The 19,834-nt window shown below is 34.5% G+C and overlaps 1 protein-coding gene across 1 annotated transcript in view; it reads right to left on the minus strand.

Moving 5' to 3' along the window:
* LOC118199830 (32 kDa beta-galactoside-binding lectin-like) overlaps window positions 1-17,189 on the minus strand; it is a 95,810-nt gene extending 78,621 nt beyond the window's left edge. The window contains exon 1 of the mRNA XM_085815497.1: window positions 17,053-17,189. Within this exon, the coding sequence (XP_085671623.1) occupies window positions 17,053-17,118 (66 nt within the window). The 5' untranslated portion in view covers window positions 17,119-17,189. The remainder of the gene's footprint in view (window positions 1-17,052) is intronic.
* Window positions 17,190-19,834: the final 2,645 nt, after the last annotated feature.

The raw sequence follows: 19,834 nt of genomic DNA on the forward strand, positions 1-19,834 counted from the left end.
TACTTCCCACATTTATTGAACATAGCTTTAGTAAGCTCCCTGTTCCGAGTCAGGTTCTTGAATGTTCCCCAAGCAAGTAAGGAAGCTGATAACTTAGGCATTCGGAAAACGGTGCAAAGTGGGTGCAAGGCGTTTTTTCCCCCGCAACTTCAAAGAGTGGTAACGGATTATGTCGGGTCCTGCCATACACGCCAGTTAGTTTGCAATGCAAACTACAGCCCAGCCGGGAATCTAAATAGTATAAGAGCAACTTTTACAAATGAAATAATTGGGATCGATTTATTAGACTCCGTTTCCAAAAAGTGGACGTAATAAAAACAGATATTTACTAGTTATTGTCGATGATTTCTCGAAGTGGGTAGAAATAGTCTCACTTAAAAGAGCCTCAGTGAAAATTGTATCCGATTCATTTCTAAATAAATATATTATAAAATATGGTGACCCACTAGAGTAATATCAGATAACGGTCCCCAATTTATTAGCCAAATTTTCGAACAGTTATGTGCAAGGCGTGGCATCCGCCATCTAAAGTTGGTCCCTTACAGACAGCAGTCAAATATTGCCGAACGCATAAATAGGAACATTGTAAAACTTAGCTGTAGATACGTAAAAGCTTATCACTGACGCTGGCTGACTGAGGCAATGTGTTGGCTTTTGCCCTGAGAACGGCCAAGAACGATACCACGGAAACCCCCTTAAACAAACTGTTCTTCATCCAGGGAGGCAGAATTTAAACTAAATGATATTCAAAAGATAATTAACAAGGCACTAAGAAACTCAGACATAGCCAGAGAAAAATAGAAGTTATAATTATGATTGGAAAAGAAGAGATTTAAATTTCAAACCTGTGAACAAGTTCTGAAAACAAAGCATTCGTTGTCTTGCGGCCCAATAGAAAAAGTGTCCAAATTTCACACCCAGATTTGAAGGCTCTTTCGTAATTGAGAGTAGTATTTGTTGTTCGTTTTTATATTTAAAAGGAGACAGAGCAGGCAATATCACTGCCAATGTGGATCAAGTCAAGAAATACTATGACCGTAACAATATGCCTATTTTCAAAGATATTTTACAGGAAGCACCAAACACAGGTGAAGGAACCTCAATATCTAAAAAGGGTCTACAGAGGACAAAAAAGAAAGAATCCAGAGTGGTGGAGCCGAAAGGAAAGAAACGTCAACATGATGAGCCAAGACGCGTTAACGAAGGAAAAATGGAGCCAGCGCAAGACAGGAACAAGTCACCGAGAAAGGAAGGCGAAACAAAACCCTGTACAAGATCTACCAGCCGGGAAACGGGAAGAAAAAGACAAATAAGACATCAGAGGTCACGAATCCAGCCACCAAGTAAGAAGGTCAAGGACAGGAGGCTAACGCGAGTTCCACAGCGGAAACGACGAATAGAAGAGAAACATTTCAGAAATATGAAAGTACTGAGAAACCAAGAAGCTCAAAGAAGGTGGCATGGGAAAGGAGAACAGGTGTTAAACGGAAAAAGCCGGCGACGGGGAGTAATGGAAACGGCCAGCCATGGCAAAGAATTAGAGTCCAGCAGATCAGCAAAGTCCTGTCATAGGAAAAGTTTCTAAAGGAATAATGTCTGAATTCTCCAAACAAAAGATAAGTCAAAATTATTCTATTGAAGTTTATTTTTAAGCTAGTATGAAGTTGGTTGAAAATATTTATTTCAGTTTTGCCTGGGTAGAGGACAATTTTTATTCAATTAAGCAAGTAGCTTAAAATTTTGTATTAAGCAAGTAGCTTAAAAATTTGTATTAAGCAAGTAACTTTAATTTTGTATGAAACAAGAAACTTTAGCAAATAATCTTGGCTGATTTAGAACGGAATGTTAATTTTAGTCGTCGAGACTATTTTAGGAATGTTTCTATGTTTCAAAGAAACAAATTCGATTTTCAAAAACTTTAGAAAATTGTTACATATAATTAAATTGAGTTTGTTTTCAGTGAAATAAAATAAGAAATTATTTATGTAAAAGTGTTTGAATTGTTAAATACTTAAAGTATTCTTCTGTGCTTGAAAAATGTGCTTAATAAAAGAGTAGCCTAAGTTAAAATAAATGAAAGAGTAGCCTAAGTTAGTTGTAAACAGTACTAAAATAAAGAAAATTTAAGCTAGAAAGAATGTAAAGTAGATATTAGACTCTCCAGCCAGCACTAAGTTAATTTTCACTAGAGTCAGCACCTCAAACCGAAAATTGATTGTAGGGTGTTTCTCTCAGGTTAAGGTTGTCTAGGTCCTAACAAAATACTAGAAGTGGAGTAGTTGGTAGTGTTGTACGCATTCTACATGAACTCCGCTCGCACATGCAGTACACAATGCTGGACAGCAAGGGGGAGAAATTCAGAAGAACATAATCTTCTTTCTTAGATTTATACGTACCACAAAAACGACTGCATGCTTACGGTCTGACGTCTAGTTATAATTTTAGGTAATAAGTTTCCTTTCTTCACCCATATAAGGCACGGGGATTTTTAATAGGAGAGTTTTGAAGTGCAACCGTTATTTTTATCATTGCATTTACACGAAAATTTTGAGAGTGTCGCATAAATTCTTTATAGGATTCAAATTAGGAGGTTTGGTTGCCTAGTTTGTTTGCTTAATGTCTTTGGCTTGGAAAATTCATAAACCTTGTTTTCTCAGTGTGGGTGTGCATTATCCGTAAAATTAAAGTCCGCAATTCCTAAAATAGCCTAAATCCTATACTATAAGATTTAAAATCAAAATCTGTAAGAAGGTACAGCTGTGTCGAAACACTTGCAGAGGAGCACGTCCACTGATCGTTATTCCTCTCCAAAAATCACACACTTTACTTCAAACCGGTGATATGTCGATGGCAATATTTTATCTTCCTAGTTCCATCTAGATGTAAGTGCGTTTAGAATCGGTGTTAAACTTAACCTTGATTCTTCTGTAAAAGAATACAATTCCATCCACCGCTTACGTTATATTAGAGAAAAATAACTTATGTAATTTAATAGAATATGAACGAAGTTCAGTGTTAAAATTAGCATTGATAGGCTAGAAATCTTAGCTAATTGCTCGTTAGAAATCAGTCCACTTTAACAAAACCTTATTGTTGTGGCGAATCCAGGAGAAATTTTACTTTCTTTACACACTTTAAGTGAAAATTGGAGTTCGCCGAAAAAATAGAGGAAGGGTACGGACCACTCCTCCCCAAAAAGAAGGAAGTGAAAGATACGTCATTCATGAGATTAACAGGGAAAAAAATTTCGCAAACTCCTAAGAAATCCGAATTCAGAAGCAAGCTACCACAAGCAATAATTTTGCCTCCGAAAATTGAAAGTGATGATTTTTGCCCCCAATGGTGACACATTTTTGAAGATTTTTTTAATTTTCTTCTGTTTAAGAGAACAATTTATTTAATTTTGCTAAATTTCGGATTAAATATTGTTTACTACCAGTGTGTAGCTCTAAATTAAATTGTTAGTGTGCACTTAACTCACCGCTTAACTTCGACCAGGTGACCAGTTATCGCTGATATGAGAACAAAGAACTTACTGTTAAAAAATTAAGTAACATTTTATTTTTTATTGCAACATGTAACAAGCAAAACTGAAGTGTCACTGATTTGCCTTAAAACTGCTGGCTTAAAATCATTAATAATTACAATTTAAGCGCAGATGTTTGGAAATATTCTACTAGCTCTAACTACAGATTTTCAGTTTCAACGTTCATTTATCAAGTATCTATCTAGCTTTAGGACTTTATGGTCACAAAACTACACAAAAGGGAAGACTTCAAAGTGACGAACACTTTAAAACAGAAACTAAACCATTTGAGTTGCAATTCAGAAATCGCATCTGTTATACTTCGCGCTCGCGTATATGAAGTTTGCATTAAGCTTCTGAATTGGAATTGGACGAATCAATGTGAAAGAAGCGAGCAACAACAGAAAAGCATAAAACAAAATTTTAGTGTTAGGAACTTAATATAAATGTTAAAAAAGCGCTTTTTTTTTTTTTTTTTTTTTTTTTTTTTTGTTGTTGTTGTTGTTGTTGTTGTTTAGCCACCTTTCTTACTGAGCTTTTCGATATACATGTCGTCACAAGGCAAAATTTCGTGGCGCCTACAAGTTCTAAAATCTGTTGCCTATTAATTCTATTGCAACAAGCAGCTACGAGCAAAATTCGATACTTTGTAATATTTTCCCCCTTCGATTTTGTTCTAGTTTCTTAACAAAACTCTTAGATAGCAAAAACTATATATCTTAGAATATGCAGTCATCTTAATAATTTCATATTTCTCTACTATACTGTAAGGATCTTAAGTTTTACTAATATTTTATTTTAAATCTTTACTATCACTTCTTATTTTCTATTTCCGGCCAGAATTATAAGCGTTAAGGTTTTTATGCAAAGTTTGTCTGGCGAACGCCAAGTATTTAAGTTGTGGCTTTTTGCCAAGCGAGAGAGAGGAAGCAGTTGAGTCAAAGCAGACCGCTTACCTTAGAAGTTACGCAGTTGCTGTTTGCCTTCCAGGCCAGAGGTTTTAATCCTCTTGATAAATTTAAACGTATTGTAGTGTTCACAGTCTCTGTACTACATACGCTTCCTGTTAATATTAGGCCAATCTTCCACGTTTATTATTCTAAAGTTAAATTAGAGTTTAGTTTTATTTTTATACTTTTACGTTAGACCCCGAGTGGCGGGTCAGTGTATTCCGAAGTACGGAAGTTATTGTATATAGAGAAAAATAAAGGGTTTTGTATACCCTTCATGTGTATCCTGTCTACTTACCACAATTAGTGAACATAGCTTTAGTAAGCACTCTGTTCCGAGTCAGGTCCTTGTATGTTCCCGAAGAAGGTTAGAAGGAACATTGAACCTGATAGTGGCGCCCAACGAAGAAGAATAACCATGGCCGAGTTTCAAGAAGAACCTGTGCTGCCTGCAGAAACGGCTCAGAATCCAGAAATGCCAGCTGCCGCCCTGGAAGGATTTGGTTACATCGTCCAGACCATGCGCGCTTCGATGAAACCAGAAGCAACATTTAGTGGAAACTCACCGGTAACCAGTTTTTTGGAAAAATTGGATGACCACTTCATGCTCTACCCCGTGCACGAGTTTCAAAAAGTTACTTTAGCTACCAGCGCTTTGAGGGGCAAAGCGCTTAACTGGTTCAAATGTATAGGCAGAAGTCTCTTGGGTCAAGCAGGAAGTCCCACCTATACTTACGAAAATTTCAAGACTGCCCTACTAAAAGCCTTCCCTGTTGTAAGGGATCGTGCGAAATTAGAAACGGAACTTTTCAGTATATATCAACAAAGAATCGAAAACCTCTCGAGCTTTATTTTAAGAAAAATTCACGTTTTCAAGCTCTTGTATGGAAACCGTCCGGATCCTGAAATAATTCAAGTGATTTTGCCGAGGTTACTACCCCAAGTGCAAGACTTTATTGAATTAAGAAACCCGACTACACTGGAAAAGTTATTTGAGCTAGCAATCCAGTTTGAAAGTAGAAGAACGGCGGACGTCGAAAGAAGACGCCAGTATCAACAGCGAAACCAATTTGGTACGCCAAGACTACAGCAAACTCAAGTACACAACTACGGAGAAAAAGCGAATCAGTGGGCAAGGAAACCCGAGTATTCAAAAACAGCCGGCGAACGTCGACAGTTCAATAGCAATCCAGGAAAAAAGTCTCAAGGCCAGGGCAAAAAGAAGGAAAGCACGGAAATGAAAAATAATTTAAACTAAAACGGATTTCTGCTGACGAGAGGGTGCGGAAATCCGAAGGTCACGAAAACCCCTCTTCCTACAAGTTAAATACAGTAATGGTGAAAAATTTGACTCTTCCGAAGATTGAAGTCTTGGTGAATAATATCCCAGCCACCGCACTCCTGGATACCGGCGCGCAGTGTTCCTGTGTGGCAGAAGAGTTTTTTAGGAAGTATTTTCGCAAATGCCGCATATATAATGCGGATAATACGACAGTGTTAGTGGCGCATGGAGAAAAATGTAAGTGCGTAGGTAAAGTACCTTTGTATATCCGTATCAAGGACGAACAAATAAAGGTGATGTTTTTTATAGTAAAGAATCTGCAAGCACATTTAATTTTAGGAATAGATTTTCTTTCAGAAGCCCAAGCTACGCTGGATTTTAATGAAGCGTCCCTTAAGCTGACAATGAAACCAGTTCGTACTGAAAACGCTGAACCGCCGATGTTAAAACTTGACCACCTGCCTAATGACGAGCAAGATAGAATCCGACAAGTGGTAAGTGAATTTGCTTCGTTCCAGGATTTACTCAGGTTACTAACCATAGTATTGACACCGGAGATGCAATGCCAGTTCGCCAAAACCCATACCGGTATGATAAGAATAAGGAAAAAAATTATAGAATGGCATATTACCGATATGCTACGTAAAAAGATCATAACGCCCATCTCAAGTAGTTATGATAGCCCGGTGGTTTTATGTAAGAAAAATAATGACTATCCTTTGGAGCATCCAAAAAGGTGGAGATTCGCTATTGATTACCGTAAATTAAATTCCATAACGAAATATCCGGTATATCCGTTACCGATCATAGAAGAAATTTTAAGGAACATAAAATCAACCAAATTTATGACGACTTTAGACTTAACGACTGGTTATTTTCAAATAGGGGTGAGGCCTGAGGACGTCCCTAAGACTGCTTTTATAACCAAGTCTGGCACTTATGCATTTTTGCGTATACCGTTTGGCCTTTCAGGGGCCCCAGCAACATTTCAGAGATGCATGGACATTGTGTTAGGACCTGTTCTTGGAAAGTCCACATTTATCTATTTAGACGATATCATTATTACTAGTGATAATCTCGACCAACACGTACAGGATTTAAGACAGGTGTTTTCTTTATTAAATGAGGCCGGTCGAATGTAAAGTTAATGTCGAAAAGTGCAAATTTGCAGCCCCTGAATTAAAGTATTTAGGTTACAAAATATCTCAAAAAGGGATCGAGACAGATGAATCAAAAATAATCGCTGTACAAAAGTATCCGACTCCAAACACGGCAAAGAAGCTCTCTTCTTTTCTAGGACTTTGTTCATATTATAGGTCCTTTATCAAAAATTTTGCAGCTATTGCTGAACCATTGTTAAAATTAAAAAGGAAATAGGCAAGATTCTCGTGGACGGCCGAAGCCAATAGTGCTTTCGAAAAATTAAAACAAGCATTAACGCAAGCCCCAGTGTTGAAATTTCCTGAAAAGGATGAGAATTTAGAAATTTCAGCGGATGCTTCGGATTATGCGGTAGGAGCGGTACTTTCGCAAAATCAGCAGTACGTGGCATTTTTAGCCGAACTTTAAATCAAACACAAAGAAACTATTCCGCGACCGCGAGAGAGGCACTTGCAGTTCTGTTAGCAATGCAAAAGTTCCGAGTCTATTTTGGAAAGGCGCCGATAACAGTGTACTCTGATCATGCGGCGGTAACTAGATTGTACTCAGGAAAAAATTTATCCCCAAGGTTAATAAGATGGGCACTCAAGCTGCAAGAATATAATCTGGTAATCAAGCATACCCTCGGAAAGGAAAATATCGTAGCAGATGCCCTATCAAGAATTAAAATAGATGAACAAGGGAATACCGTAAAGGTGGCAATGCTCACAGCATGTACAATAAATTCCCGAGAAACTGTAATAACTGAACTGGGTAAGGATCCTGAGTTTGGAAGCATTTATGAGTATTTGAAGGATCCTGAAAATTTTAGTCACCAAGATATTGTGGCGATAAGAAATAGGGCGGCCCATTACGAACTAATAGATGGTCTATTATTCTATACAAAGACTACGAATTCCAACAACGAATTTCGACCTGTTATCCCAGCTAGTCTTAGATTAAATATCCTGCAGGAGCTCCATGACAGCCCTTTAGCTTCTCATGCTGGTATTCGAAAAACTATCCAACGCGTACGCGAAGCAGTCTACTTTCCTGAACTGCAAAAGTTAACAAGGGCGTATGTCCAGTCCTGCCAAACATGTCAAGCAGTTAATTATGTTAATTTCCGCCCGGCCGGGTTTCTAAATATTATTAAATCCGAATTTCCAAATGAAATAATTGGCATCGATTTATTGGGCCCTTTCCCAAAAAGTCAGTTAAATAAAAGTCGCTATCTCCTTGTTATGGTTGATCATTTTAGTAAATGGACCGAAATTGTTCCCTTAAAACGAGCCTCCGCGAAATTAGTTACTGATTCTATTTTAAATAAATATATTTTAAAATACGGGGCGCCCCTAAAAGTTATATCGGATAATGGTCCTCAATTTGTAAGTAATATATTTGAAGACATGTGCCAAAAACTGGGCATACGTCATTTAAAAATGGTCCCGTATCGGCCGCAATCAAATATAGCGGAACGGGTCAATAGAAATATAGTGAAAATTATCCGTAGTTATGTTAAAAATTTTCATAAAAGCTGGGATAACTATGTCAATGAATTTGCTTTCGCCCTTAGGACCGCAAAACATGATACAACGGGCAAAACACCTGCTGAGTTATTTCTAGGCAGAAAGATTATAACACCGTTAGATAAATTATTTTATGTGCAACAAAGAGCCCCAGAATTTAAAATGGGTGATATAGAAAAACTAATAAAAGGAGCAAAAAAGAATACGGAAGTAGCACAAAGAAAACAGAAGCTCTATTATGATTTGAAACGACGGGGAGTAACTTATAAAGTAGGGGATGAAGTTTTAAAAATTAAGCATTCACTTTCTTCAGCACCAGAAGATAAAACTGCCAAATTTTTTCCACGATTTGAAGGACCATATGTTATAGAAAAAATAACTCACGTTGTAGTAGTGTTAAAAGCCAGAAATGGTGAAACCTGTTCCGCAAACATTGATCAAATCAAGCCCCACTTCGATCGTAATAAAATGCAAATCTTTTCAGATCTTTTGCAGGATCCGGCACGGCAGACACCGCGGGAACAAGCTCCAGAGGTGCAAAAACGATAAGTACAAGGGCAAGCCAATAAGAGGCAGGAGCAAGTGAAAAGAAAATTTCCCCGCGAAAAATTAAAGGTAACAAGAAAAAGAAGCCGTTCCACCGTCCAGAAAAGAGAGTTCACGAACACCCCCAGGATGAAGAAGGGAGAAGGACGACGTATGTGAAGAGAACCAGGAGAAATGACGGCAACTATAACCCGGCTCTAAAACGGAAGATCGACTCATCCGACAAGACTCTCCGCAGTAAATGTAGCCGAACTGCGGAAGGGCCATCAGCGGCGGAGGAAAAGTTACAAGGAAAATTTGAACGGCCAACAACGAGGTCCAAGCAGGAACACGACAGAAGTTTCCTGGTTCCGCCAAGACCAGCTGCCATCAAACGCCCAAGACCACAAGCAGAGGAGAAAAGGAAGGTATTCAAGGATGGCCGAACTGGTGAAAAAAGGAAGTTTCCAGAGAAAAGCACTGAAGGGCGATCCCGTACAAGAAGGAGGATAAATCAAACTACTATCTGCAGTACCTTTAAAGACTGGGCCCAGAAAAGGATGTCCGAATATTACAAAGATAAGTAAAATTTTATGTTACTTTGCAAACTTAAGTTAATCTTTCATTCTTACTGCAAGTGGCAGATTTCAAGAAGTTTTACCTCATGCGAGGTCTACCTTTATCGCCAAAAGGGCGAGAAATGAGTTGTGACCGATTTTGGTATTATGTTTTTCAATTACTAGCGCGTAAAACTAAAGTTGATGTATAATAGCGTTGTGTAAAAAACTTAAATATTGTAAAAAGTTATTGTATAAATTTTATTTAAAACATTCGAGCAAGAAAGAAGTTTTAGTCTGAAAGACTTTTTGAAATGTATTATTTCAATGTAGAAAGAATTGGCACTTGCTTTGAAAAGAATAGAAGTTAACAATGTACTACTAATGTATGTTTTCAAATGTGTAAAATTAACGGCATGTTGATATGTTCTTATATACATGTGAACTGTTATTTTAAATGTTAAGAAATACCGTGATATGGTAAAAGTGAAAGTAATGTTAAAAATTTGTTATTCGTGTGACTGTAAAGACTAAATCATGGCGAATATGTGTTAAAGGTTGAATGATGTAGTTAGGCTCTCTGACGCTACACTTTAGAGTTAGCCACTTTTAGAATAGTACCTCAGGGTTTAGAGTTGAAATTAGGGTGTGTTAAGAGGTCTCGTTATGTTGAATTTTAACACGTTAGTGTTTTGATTGTAGGAGGAAGTGTGGCACACGTAGACAGAAACATATTCGTGTTTGGTGTTCTTTTACAACACATGTCAGAGAGCACGGGGAGAGATAATTAAAATAGTCATGAATGAAATAAGAATGTTAAGAGAAGTATAATTGTATATGTTACTTGCCATTTCATTGTGTAACATTTCATTAAACTAGTTTTCCTTCCAGATCTCTGGAAGGAACCAGAATTGAATAAAAGCTCCTGTTTAGATGCAGTACAGATGAAAAAAAATTGTTGTATATCCTGGGAGCTGCGATTGTAACAAATTTCTTTCTTTTAAATTTCTAGTTTCTAGCGAAAAATATTTGTAAAAGATTGGCCTCGCGTTAAATTCTAGAGCTAAAAGTTTTCAACAAGGTCGTTTTAGACCTCAGTTTCAACCTAATTAACTCTGGCGGGAAGTATGTAAGGATCTTAAGTTTTACTAACGTTTATTTTATTTTAAATCTTTACTATCACTTCTTATTTTCTACTTCCGGCCAGAATTATAAGCGTTAAGGTTTTTATGCAAAGTTTGTCTGGCGAACGCCAAGTATTTAAGTTGTGGCTTTTTGCCAAGCGAGAGAGAGGAAGCAGTGAGTCGAAGCAGGCCGCTTACCTTAGAAGTTTTACGCAGTTGCTTGTTGCCTTCCAGGCCAGAGGTTTTAATCCTCTTGATAAATTTAAACGTATTGTAGTGTTCACAGTTCTCTGTACTACATACGCTTCCTGTTAATATAAGGCCAATCTTCCACGTTTATTATTTTAAAGTTAAATTAGAGTTTAGTTCTATTTTTATATTTTTACGTTAGACCCCGAGTAGCGGATCTGTGTATTCCGAAGTAGGGAAGTTTTTGTAAATAGAGAAAAATAAAGGGTTTTGTATACCCTTCATGTGTATCCTGTCTACTTACCACAATTAGTGAACATAGCTTTAGTAAGCTCTCTGTTCCGAGTCAGGTCCTTGTATGTTCCCGAAGAAGGTTAGAAGGAACATTGACCCTGATAATACTTCTAAATGACTATCAGCTCTTCCTCTGAAAGATTCTTTTAAATTATATTTCGGAGACATAAAAGAGAATTTTAACTCAATAAATGCTGAAAGGAGATCCATGAATTTCAAAATTTAAAGCATTATAAGAGGATTTAGAAAGACTGACTGGATTTCAGATGATTTTTGTGCTAAAATTTACAATCCCAGAAAAGCAAATAATACATGAAATAAAAGAAAAATTCCAAATTTGATCCTAAAAGGTTTTGCATGGTTTATTTTTAGCTAACATGAATAAAGAAATGATGATAATAATAGTATTTTTATCATACTTACTCCAACTTATCCTTTATTTTCATCGCCATAACAACAGCAGCGAGAGTTTTGAAACTATGCATGTTTGTACACAATTTTAGAAAAGTCTTAAACATAACTCCTCAGAAAAAAATCCGCAGATCTAGGAATTTAATTATGAAAAAATAATTCTTTGGGAGGGGTCTCTTTCGATTAATCAAAACAGCGGAAGCACTTCCTTAAAAAACATAACCTAAATTTTGAAAGTATTCTAAATTCTAATATTTTCTCTTTTAATGCTGCTAAGACATATATATACAAAGATACAGTATATAAAAACAGCAAAAGGCCTGTTTCTTAAGGTCTTTGTCATTTCGGTGAAATAATACATTTATGAGAAACTGTTCTAGAATATTACTTTTCGAGACAGAATTTCAGAACATTTGTTCTATTGTTTGCTGTCTTTGCCTAACAGGTAACTATCGCCTTGGGTGGAAATGTAGGTTCTTATAAATTTTTCACAAATGACAAATTGTGATAACAATGAAGATTCATTCATTTCTTGAAACACAAGGATATTTTCAATAAAATATCGTTATAGGAAATATGTAACCAGCAGTATATTACGCCCTGTGCATTGACGATAAAGAGAGCGAATACTACTCTTTGTCTGGCAGAATCTAATAAAAATTATATGAATGAAATTTTCATTACTGGTAAAAAATATATGTATAAACAGCATACACTCCAATGAAACACTAGGCCTACCACTATGAGCTATTCTTGGTTTTCGATGGACAGTTCTTTGGCCAGCAAGTAGGCAAGCAACAGACTTCCATATAGAATGGTTCGATGAATCTCGCTTCCTTGTACGAAGTAAAGGAAGTATTGTAATCGTGGAAAATTTCAAGCATCATATTTCACTGAAAATATCCATTTTGATCCTTGAACCATCCATTTTGATCCTTGAACCATTTGATTTGATCCTTGATTTTGATCCAATCTTGAATCCATTTGAATGATATTTTTGCGTTACTTCTGTATGTACGGACAGAATAAAAGACTCCTTTTTAAAAAACGGACTTTGAAAGTAATATAAAATTGATCAGAAGAGATAATTTTCGTGACGTCTATGTGTACGTAATAACTCAAAAGAGTAGTAGTCTGAGAACGTTGAAATTTTGTATATGGAACTGTAGTTGTGCCCTTCCCTTTTTGGTTGCAATATGAAGCTTCAAACATATACAAATATGTATGTGTATACTGTTTTTGTGCCTTTAGTTAACCTGCTTGCAATAGTTGTAGAATTATCAATAATTTAAAAGTGGCTCTACGCCTAACAAGGCTGCCATTTGTTTACGTTTGAAACTCTTAGTAAAATCATGAATTAAATTATTTAATGCACCAACTTAAGTGCCTTTCTGTATAGTGTGGGGCAAAAGTTAACTTTCAAAATTGTGCACCGGAAATTTGGTCTTTCTTCCCATTGGCACTTTTGGCCGAATTGCTTGTTTTTGAGTAGAAATTTTAATCGTAATTTTTTAACTGTTTTTAACTTTTAGTGTTTTATTTTTCTGTATTTTACTATTTTTATTGAAGATGTTTTGAGCTTTTATGCATTTTTTTTGCCTCGCCCAGAAATGAGTACTGAATTGATTGAATGAAAAATATATCTCTAATTAAATTCGAAGAAATAAGTTTAAATGAAGTGCAGCAAAAATGTGTATAATTTATTAGGCCATACAAAGAAGTCATGCGGTGTCCGCATCAGATAATTTTATTAAGTAAATGGGCGAATGTCTGTATGCACATTTGCTGTTGACACAGAATTAACAGAAACACCGGCAACAGAAAAAATTAATGATGGAAAATATTCTTCTGTAAGATCGTAGTCAGAAAACTTTGAGGTCTACTTACATATTCAAACATTATTAAAAACTGCATATGTTCTTTCGTACACAATGATTTCCCTGGAAAAGGGTCATTTCAACAGGAAAAGTGCTATAGGTGAATATCTGCAGAAATAACAAAAAGAGTTCCAGTTATTACTTTACTTTCAAACCCCTCAGGCATTAGCAGAATTGATCACTTTTGAAATATACTGCAAATAGCAAATTCGATCAATTGATGGCTCAATCACATTAGTCAAAATTAAAAGACTTTAAAAGCAATGTATTCATACTAGATACTCTATAAACTGCACTTTTGATGCATATTGATGCGAACTTTGAAAATAAAAGACAGTTTTGACCTACATTTAATTAGAAATGTCGTCAGAATATTTTGCGTTTAAGTTTATTAAGTTTAATCAATTAAAATTCTTTAAACGGGAGAGAGAGGAAGAAGAATGTTCCATTGTTTTGTTAGAGTAATTTTCCGTTATTCTCGAAAGAACTAGTTTGCATACATAAATACAGCTAAACTATTCAAATGAAACCTATATTTTAAGATCAAGATTATTATAATTTTTCGTTTAAATTATTAGCATTTAAACTTCTATGAACTATTTTACAAATGTGAACTTTTCACATACAGTGTTAGAATGCAATTATTTGAATATTTATCGGCTTTTGTAATACAGAATATATTTATTACAGTGTATTTTGAATCATTATGATTTGAGATTCGTTTATACATGTTTATTTAGGTTCATTCCCTTATTCGTTATTCGTAAGTTCAAATTATTCAGATGTTTTGTCATCACATGTCACGCTCAGTTTTTTTACATTTTCCTCCTTCAGGATGAAATAATTATGTTTCACTTCAGACCTCATAATTTACAGAACTTAAGCGATGCTAAAATTGCACCTAATGTAACTCATTTTTTAAATAGTAGGTGATTAATTACGATATTTAAAATTAATTGGCTGGAAAATCTATGATAAAGTTTAAGATCATGATAATTATGAATGAAGTTTGTAAATTATATTTCAAATATGAAAAGTTGATAATAATATGAAAGTTAATGATAACAATAATTAACAATATTGCATCGAGGAAGCAATTACGTCAAAAAAATTATTTTTGTAATCTGCTATATACATAAGAATATTTTAATGCAATCTCTTACTAGTGTCTATATAATACTATAAATGAAAACAATTATTTTAAAACAAATTAGGTCTGATTCAAACTCAGTGCCTAAAGATTTTATTTTGCATGACTCAAAAACTTTAACGATACAGCCAAAATCCTTCTTGTTTCCTTCTTTTAATATTTTTAAATATGCGTTTTCTAAAGATGAATGTTTTGCAATAACAACCTGATTGTAAAAAAATATAAAACTTATGATTTGCTCTATGAAACCCAACCACAAATGGCGTACATTTTATTCTAAAAGCTAATTCGACATAATTCTAATTGAAATCAAATTTACGACAGCTGTCGTTGATTTTCTGTGAGCTTTAATTAGCATGTTTTTCTTTCCAGATGCATGTTAAGAAAATATATGTTTTTTAATTTTACAAATTTAGCAAGTGGGCTTTTATTCTGAGGTAAAAAGAATGTTATCAGTTTTATATCTACTAACTGCTAGTTTTTATAGTTATTCCTATTGTACCTGAAAACCTTATCTTTTTAAAAAGAATGTTAATTTTTCAATTAATCAAACATCTTTACATAGGGCTTTCTGCTATTATGCGCTGTTTAAAGGTGTCTAAATAATTGAATAATTCTTTTTTCACTCGCAGACGGGTGATAGCAAAGGAAGACCGACACTTCGATGTATGTTTGTGATTGCATATATGACTGCATGTTGAAATCTTGACGTCTTCGTGGGACGAGAACTTAAAATCAATCATTCTGGAAATCTTTTCAGTGGTTGGGAATAAGGTAAAAAGGATATAACTGCCTTGCATTCCACTATACATTAAACGCCACATTAAAACTCCGATAGAACTTTGCCTTAACTAAATAATTGTACCCACCTTTTCTTCCTAAAATATAAATATTTTTTCTTAAAAATATATTATTTCTTATAGAGTTATACTTTTTTGATTTGAAAATTTTGATTTAAATTTAATCTTTCGCAATAAAAAGAAGTAGCACTGAAAGTATATACAAACAGGCGTTATTTAATAGATAAAGACACTCATAAAATTGTGGAAACCGTCAAAAGTCAAATCTTGTTTAGTTTTCTCATTATAAATTACTTTCAAAGCTTGCGAAATCTAAATGATGTACTTTTTGCATATAAAGCTACACGAAAATTAATAAAAGTTTACCTTTAAATATACAAAACAAGAAATAATAAGTAGAAAAAAGGGGTTACGTATGTGTAGAATACGGGCTCTGGTTCTGAATGCAAGGCGTCGTCGGAAAATAGCGCCTGTATTGCCTTTAAAGCCATTAGCGTTACACTGATAAAATGAATAAGCAATATTTAGTTATATAATATACTATATATATTAGTTAGGTCTCAGCTGAAAAGACTTGCTTGAAAAGTTTCTCTAAATTCATTAAATTACATTTAACTCATATAGCTTGGAACTTAATGTTTCATTGAAAATGAATAAACATTTAAACTCACTTCTCTATAATTAAGCTATTCTGGAAGATGTCTATAGTTTTGCAAATTTCAAAAATAAAATTGAAAGGACAGCTGTATTAAACATCTTCCCGAAAACTAAAGCGTCGTCCTTCCTACAGCTCTAGTGAAGGTTTCTCTCTAGTTTCGTCGAGATTCACTTCCTGGTATTCCAAGTCTCGAATCCGAGAGTGATGCAGCATATCCTCTTTTGATATTTTCGAGCGATGGAAGTAGCTCATCTTCTATTTTAAAAATCACTGGCCAAAAATTATTTTCAAATTTTGTTTCAGAAATTCTAAGTATTTTAAGCTTTTATTTGTTAGTTTATACGAAGACTGGAAAGCATGCAAACCTAAGGAAAAAACTGTATAAAGGAACAGGCACTTTCAGGAAGGACTTTCTAAGGATCCTTGATTCATATTCGTAGTAGCAATATTTAGTTATGAAACTTAGAAAATGCCGATGGAGATGGTCTTTTCGTCGAGATTCAAAGCAGGTCTAACTACCAGTACTCACAGCTTTTAAACCATTCAGCAGCTGGCAAGAAGCAAATTGTTAGACAAATAATTCAAATTTACATGCCTTCTAAATATCTCAGTGACTGAAGAGATGGCAGAATTATATCGGTCATTTTAGCGCTACAGTGGAATACTACGACCCAAAGTTTACTTGCTTGTGGACTGCGGTCAACACTTAGCTTTGGAAAGTTGTATGAGAAGCATACAGGGTGGTCCGAATTAAACGCTAAAGGAAAACAAAATTAATACCCAACACGATGTTAATATGTGATGTTAATATATTTTGAGGTAGATGTGCATAAATGGAAATTTTTACTAATCCTCAGAACTGGAAAAATATCATAAACGAATTAAAAGTTATTTAAGATGTATATATAGATGGTGATCAGCATTGAGGAAAATCGCATCAATTTGTATATCATCTCAAATTGTAAGTGTGATGTATTTTTAAAACATTAAGAAACAAATTTTTAAAAAAAATATCGGCAAGATTAGTGTATAAAACTTACCGGGTTCCTGTAATGGAGTCCGGGTTCGGACTCAGCTTTTTGGAGTAACCTGGACACAACGCTCATGACAGGTCTAGGGTAAGAAGGCAAATGCCCCTTTGGTATTAGACAGGGGCAGTGACCCCCCCTTATCGAGTGTGGCGCCCTCACAATGCATACCTTCTTTGTTGGCGGTTGCCAAAAAGACTAGAGTGAAAGGCAAAAAAAGAAATATTCTCCTGCCGCATTGCAACCGTCCCCGACGAGCAAGCGGCGAGGTGGGAATATCCACGTGCTCTGGCACGAGGATATGATGTGCGCGAGTGATTTCACCCTTTCCAAATCGGTGCAGAGAGATTTGGCAACATAGATTAGAGATGACATCACTTCAAATACGAACAATATGCATACAAATTATACACAACTCTCCTACTAATTTTTAGTTAACTAAAGTTGTTAGGTGTTTTTTTTTTTTTTTTTTTTTTTTTTTTTTTTTTTTTTTTCCGGAAAATGCCTTTTATCCGTACTTTTCTGATAAATACACTGAAAACAACAAGACCTTATAGACGTATCAGTGTGTTTTCTTTTCATACAATTTCGTAGTATAATGCTGTCTAGGGGTGGAAGTCCAGTTTTATACAATACATTTTTTTACAACATGATTCAAACTACGCCTCATTACAAATCCTCATTTCACTTTGATTCTGAAAAATTCACTACTCAAGAAAAACTTTTAGAAAGCACATTTATAATGAAACACGATAGCGACATTTACCCAAAGGTTTTGAAAATATGCATTTGTGTTCTTAAATAGCCCCAAAACTGATAGCATAGCAACATAATTACGGAAGTGTGAAAACTTAGACTAAAAGAAAACAGTTGCGATTTGACTTGTTTTTGTTTAGAGGTTTACATATATTTTTTACTTCATTTTAATGATCTCAAATTTCAATAAGTGGTTTAATGAGTTGCATCTTATAAGTTATAACTATTTTCTTCATTTTTTCTCTTAACAATGGCTCATAAGTTCTCTATCAGTTTGCAAGCATTTTGATATTGTTTTCTTTCAAAAACAGAATGACATATTTTGCTTTGCGACAAGAAGCTGCATGCATGCATAAAAATGCATAAAATCTTGCATAAACATTGAGTCTTCGGCATTCATATCATGCAGAAAAACTGAATCTTCGGCAAGAAGCAAGAGCTTAAAAAAAGAGTTGTGGCAAAAGCACTTTTAGTATACTTTTTATACTAATGTTGTTTTTTGTTCATTCTACGCTATAAACTCTATGCCTTGTACAAACATAGTACTGTATACCATAATTTTGTTGGGATGCTAAATAATTTGAACCACATACTGAAGAAAAAATTAATTTTCTTTATTTCTTTATGCATATTGACTGCTTTCTTCGGATAACAAGAATAAATTATGATTGATTACGTTGTAAAAATATTATAGAATCCAATAATTTATGTGAAATTTTGAAGATAAAAAGAAAATGTCCTTTCACAGTTTTGTTTGTAAATTTCGTAAATACGTGCTTTTTTAATTGAAAATATATCTACTACCCAGCTATTCCAAACTCGTTTTCTTTTCAAGAATCCGGGATAATGTTTTTGGCCATGGTTAGAGTAACTTTCATTTTTTCACTAATACAGGTGACAGAAAGCCTACAACATGATTAGTTTTTGACGAAACTGGGAAAACAAACTTTAACATCAAATTGCTTCAAACTTATATTTAAATCTGCGCTTACAGCTCTCTTGTTATCTTTTGAAATATCTACAAGCAATTTTTCTATGCGTAGGCTGACTTTTGCCTTATATCCGAATTTTCCAACATAATTAACCGTGTAATCTGTACTAGTTTTTGAAGATAGCTTGATCTTACTTTTCGATTTTTGTGATATTTTCAATTTATTTACAGTTTTTTTGTTGGATATATCTTTTGTGTTGTAAGAGGTATTATAAAAGTGCAATTATGATTGGAGGAAGATCATTTGTGTTACAAACAAATACGAAAGAAACATGAAAATTAAAAAGCTAACAAAATGTTTGATTGCTGAAAAAATAACAAAATGCACTTTAAGCACAGTAGAGGAAATGACAGTTCTGAATCGGGAGCACAGGGAGCGGGAGTTAAGGAATCTTCCGAGAACGAATGGTCAGCCGTAGGAGGAAGGCTCATCTGAAAATGGGGACAGGAAGCCTTATCGAGTAGGATTAGTTGCTACGTCACAGAAAAAAAGACGTGTGCTTAGGTCTTTTTTAATTTGGTGATTTAGGCGTTTAGTAGTTATATGATAATGTGTAAACTTTCTTATTTATATTGAATTCTTAAACACGTATATCAAGTAGGTGTTTAAGAGTCTGATACAGTTCATTTCTTGAAACAGATATTAGTATTTAATAAAATGTTTCCTTAAGAGTATAACTTCTTTGGAAAATAATTATTTTCTTACTTGCATTTACCCGAAGGTTGAATGTCTACAATACTGCTACGTATAATGGGTTTCATACAGATAATAAATTTTAAACCAAATCAGAAGTTTATAAAAATACAAATAATATTGAGTACTATTTCTTAATTTGATGATTTAGACATTTAGTAGTTATATGATAATGTGTAAACTTACTTACTTGAGTTCTTAAAAACATATATCCAGTAAGTGTTTAAGTGACTAATACAGTTATTCTCTTTAAACAGAAATTACTGTACAATAAAATGTTTCCTTCACAGTATAACCGCTTTGGAAGATAATTATTTTCTTACTTGTATTTATCGTATGACTGTATATCTACA

The sequence above is a fragment of the Stegodyphus dumicola genome, chromosome 4 (genome assembly GCF_044657685.1).
Source record: "Stegodyphus dumicola isolate Sdum_Otavi_A_Nest chromosome 4, ASM4465768v1".
NCBI lineage: Eukaryota > Metazoa > Arthropoda > Arachnida > Araneae > Eresidae > Stegodyphus > Stegodyphus dumicola.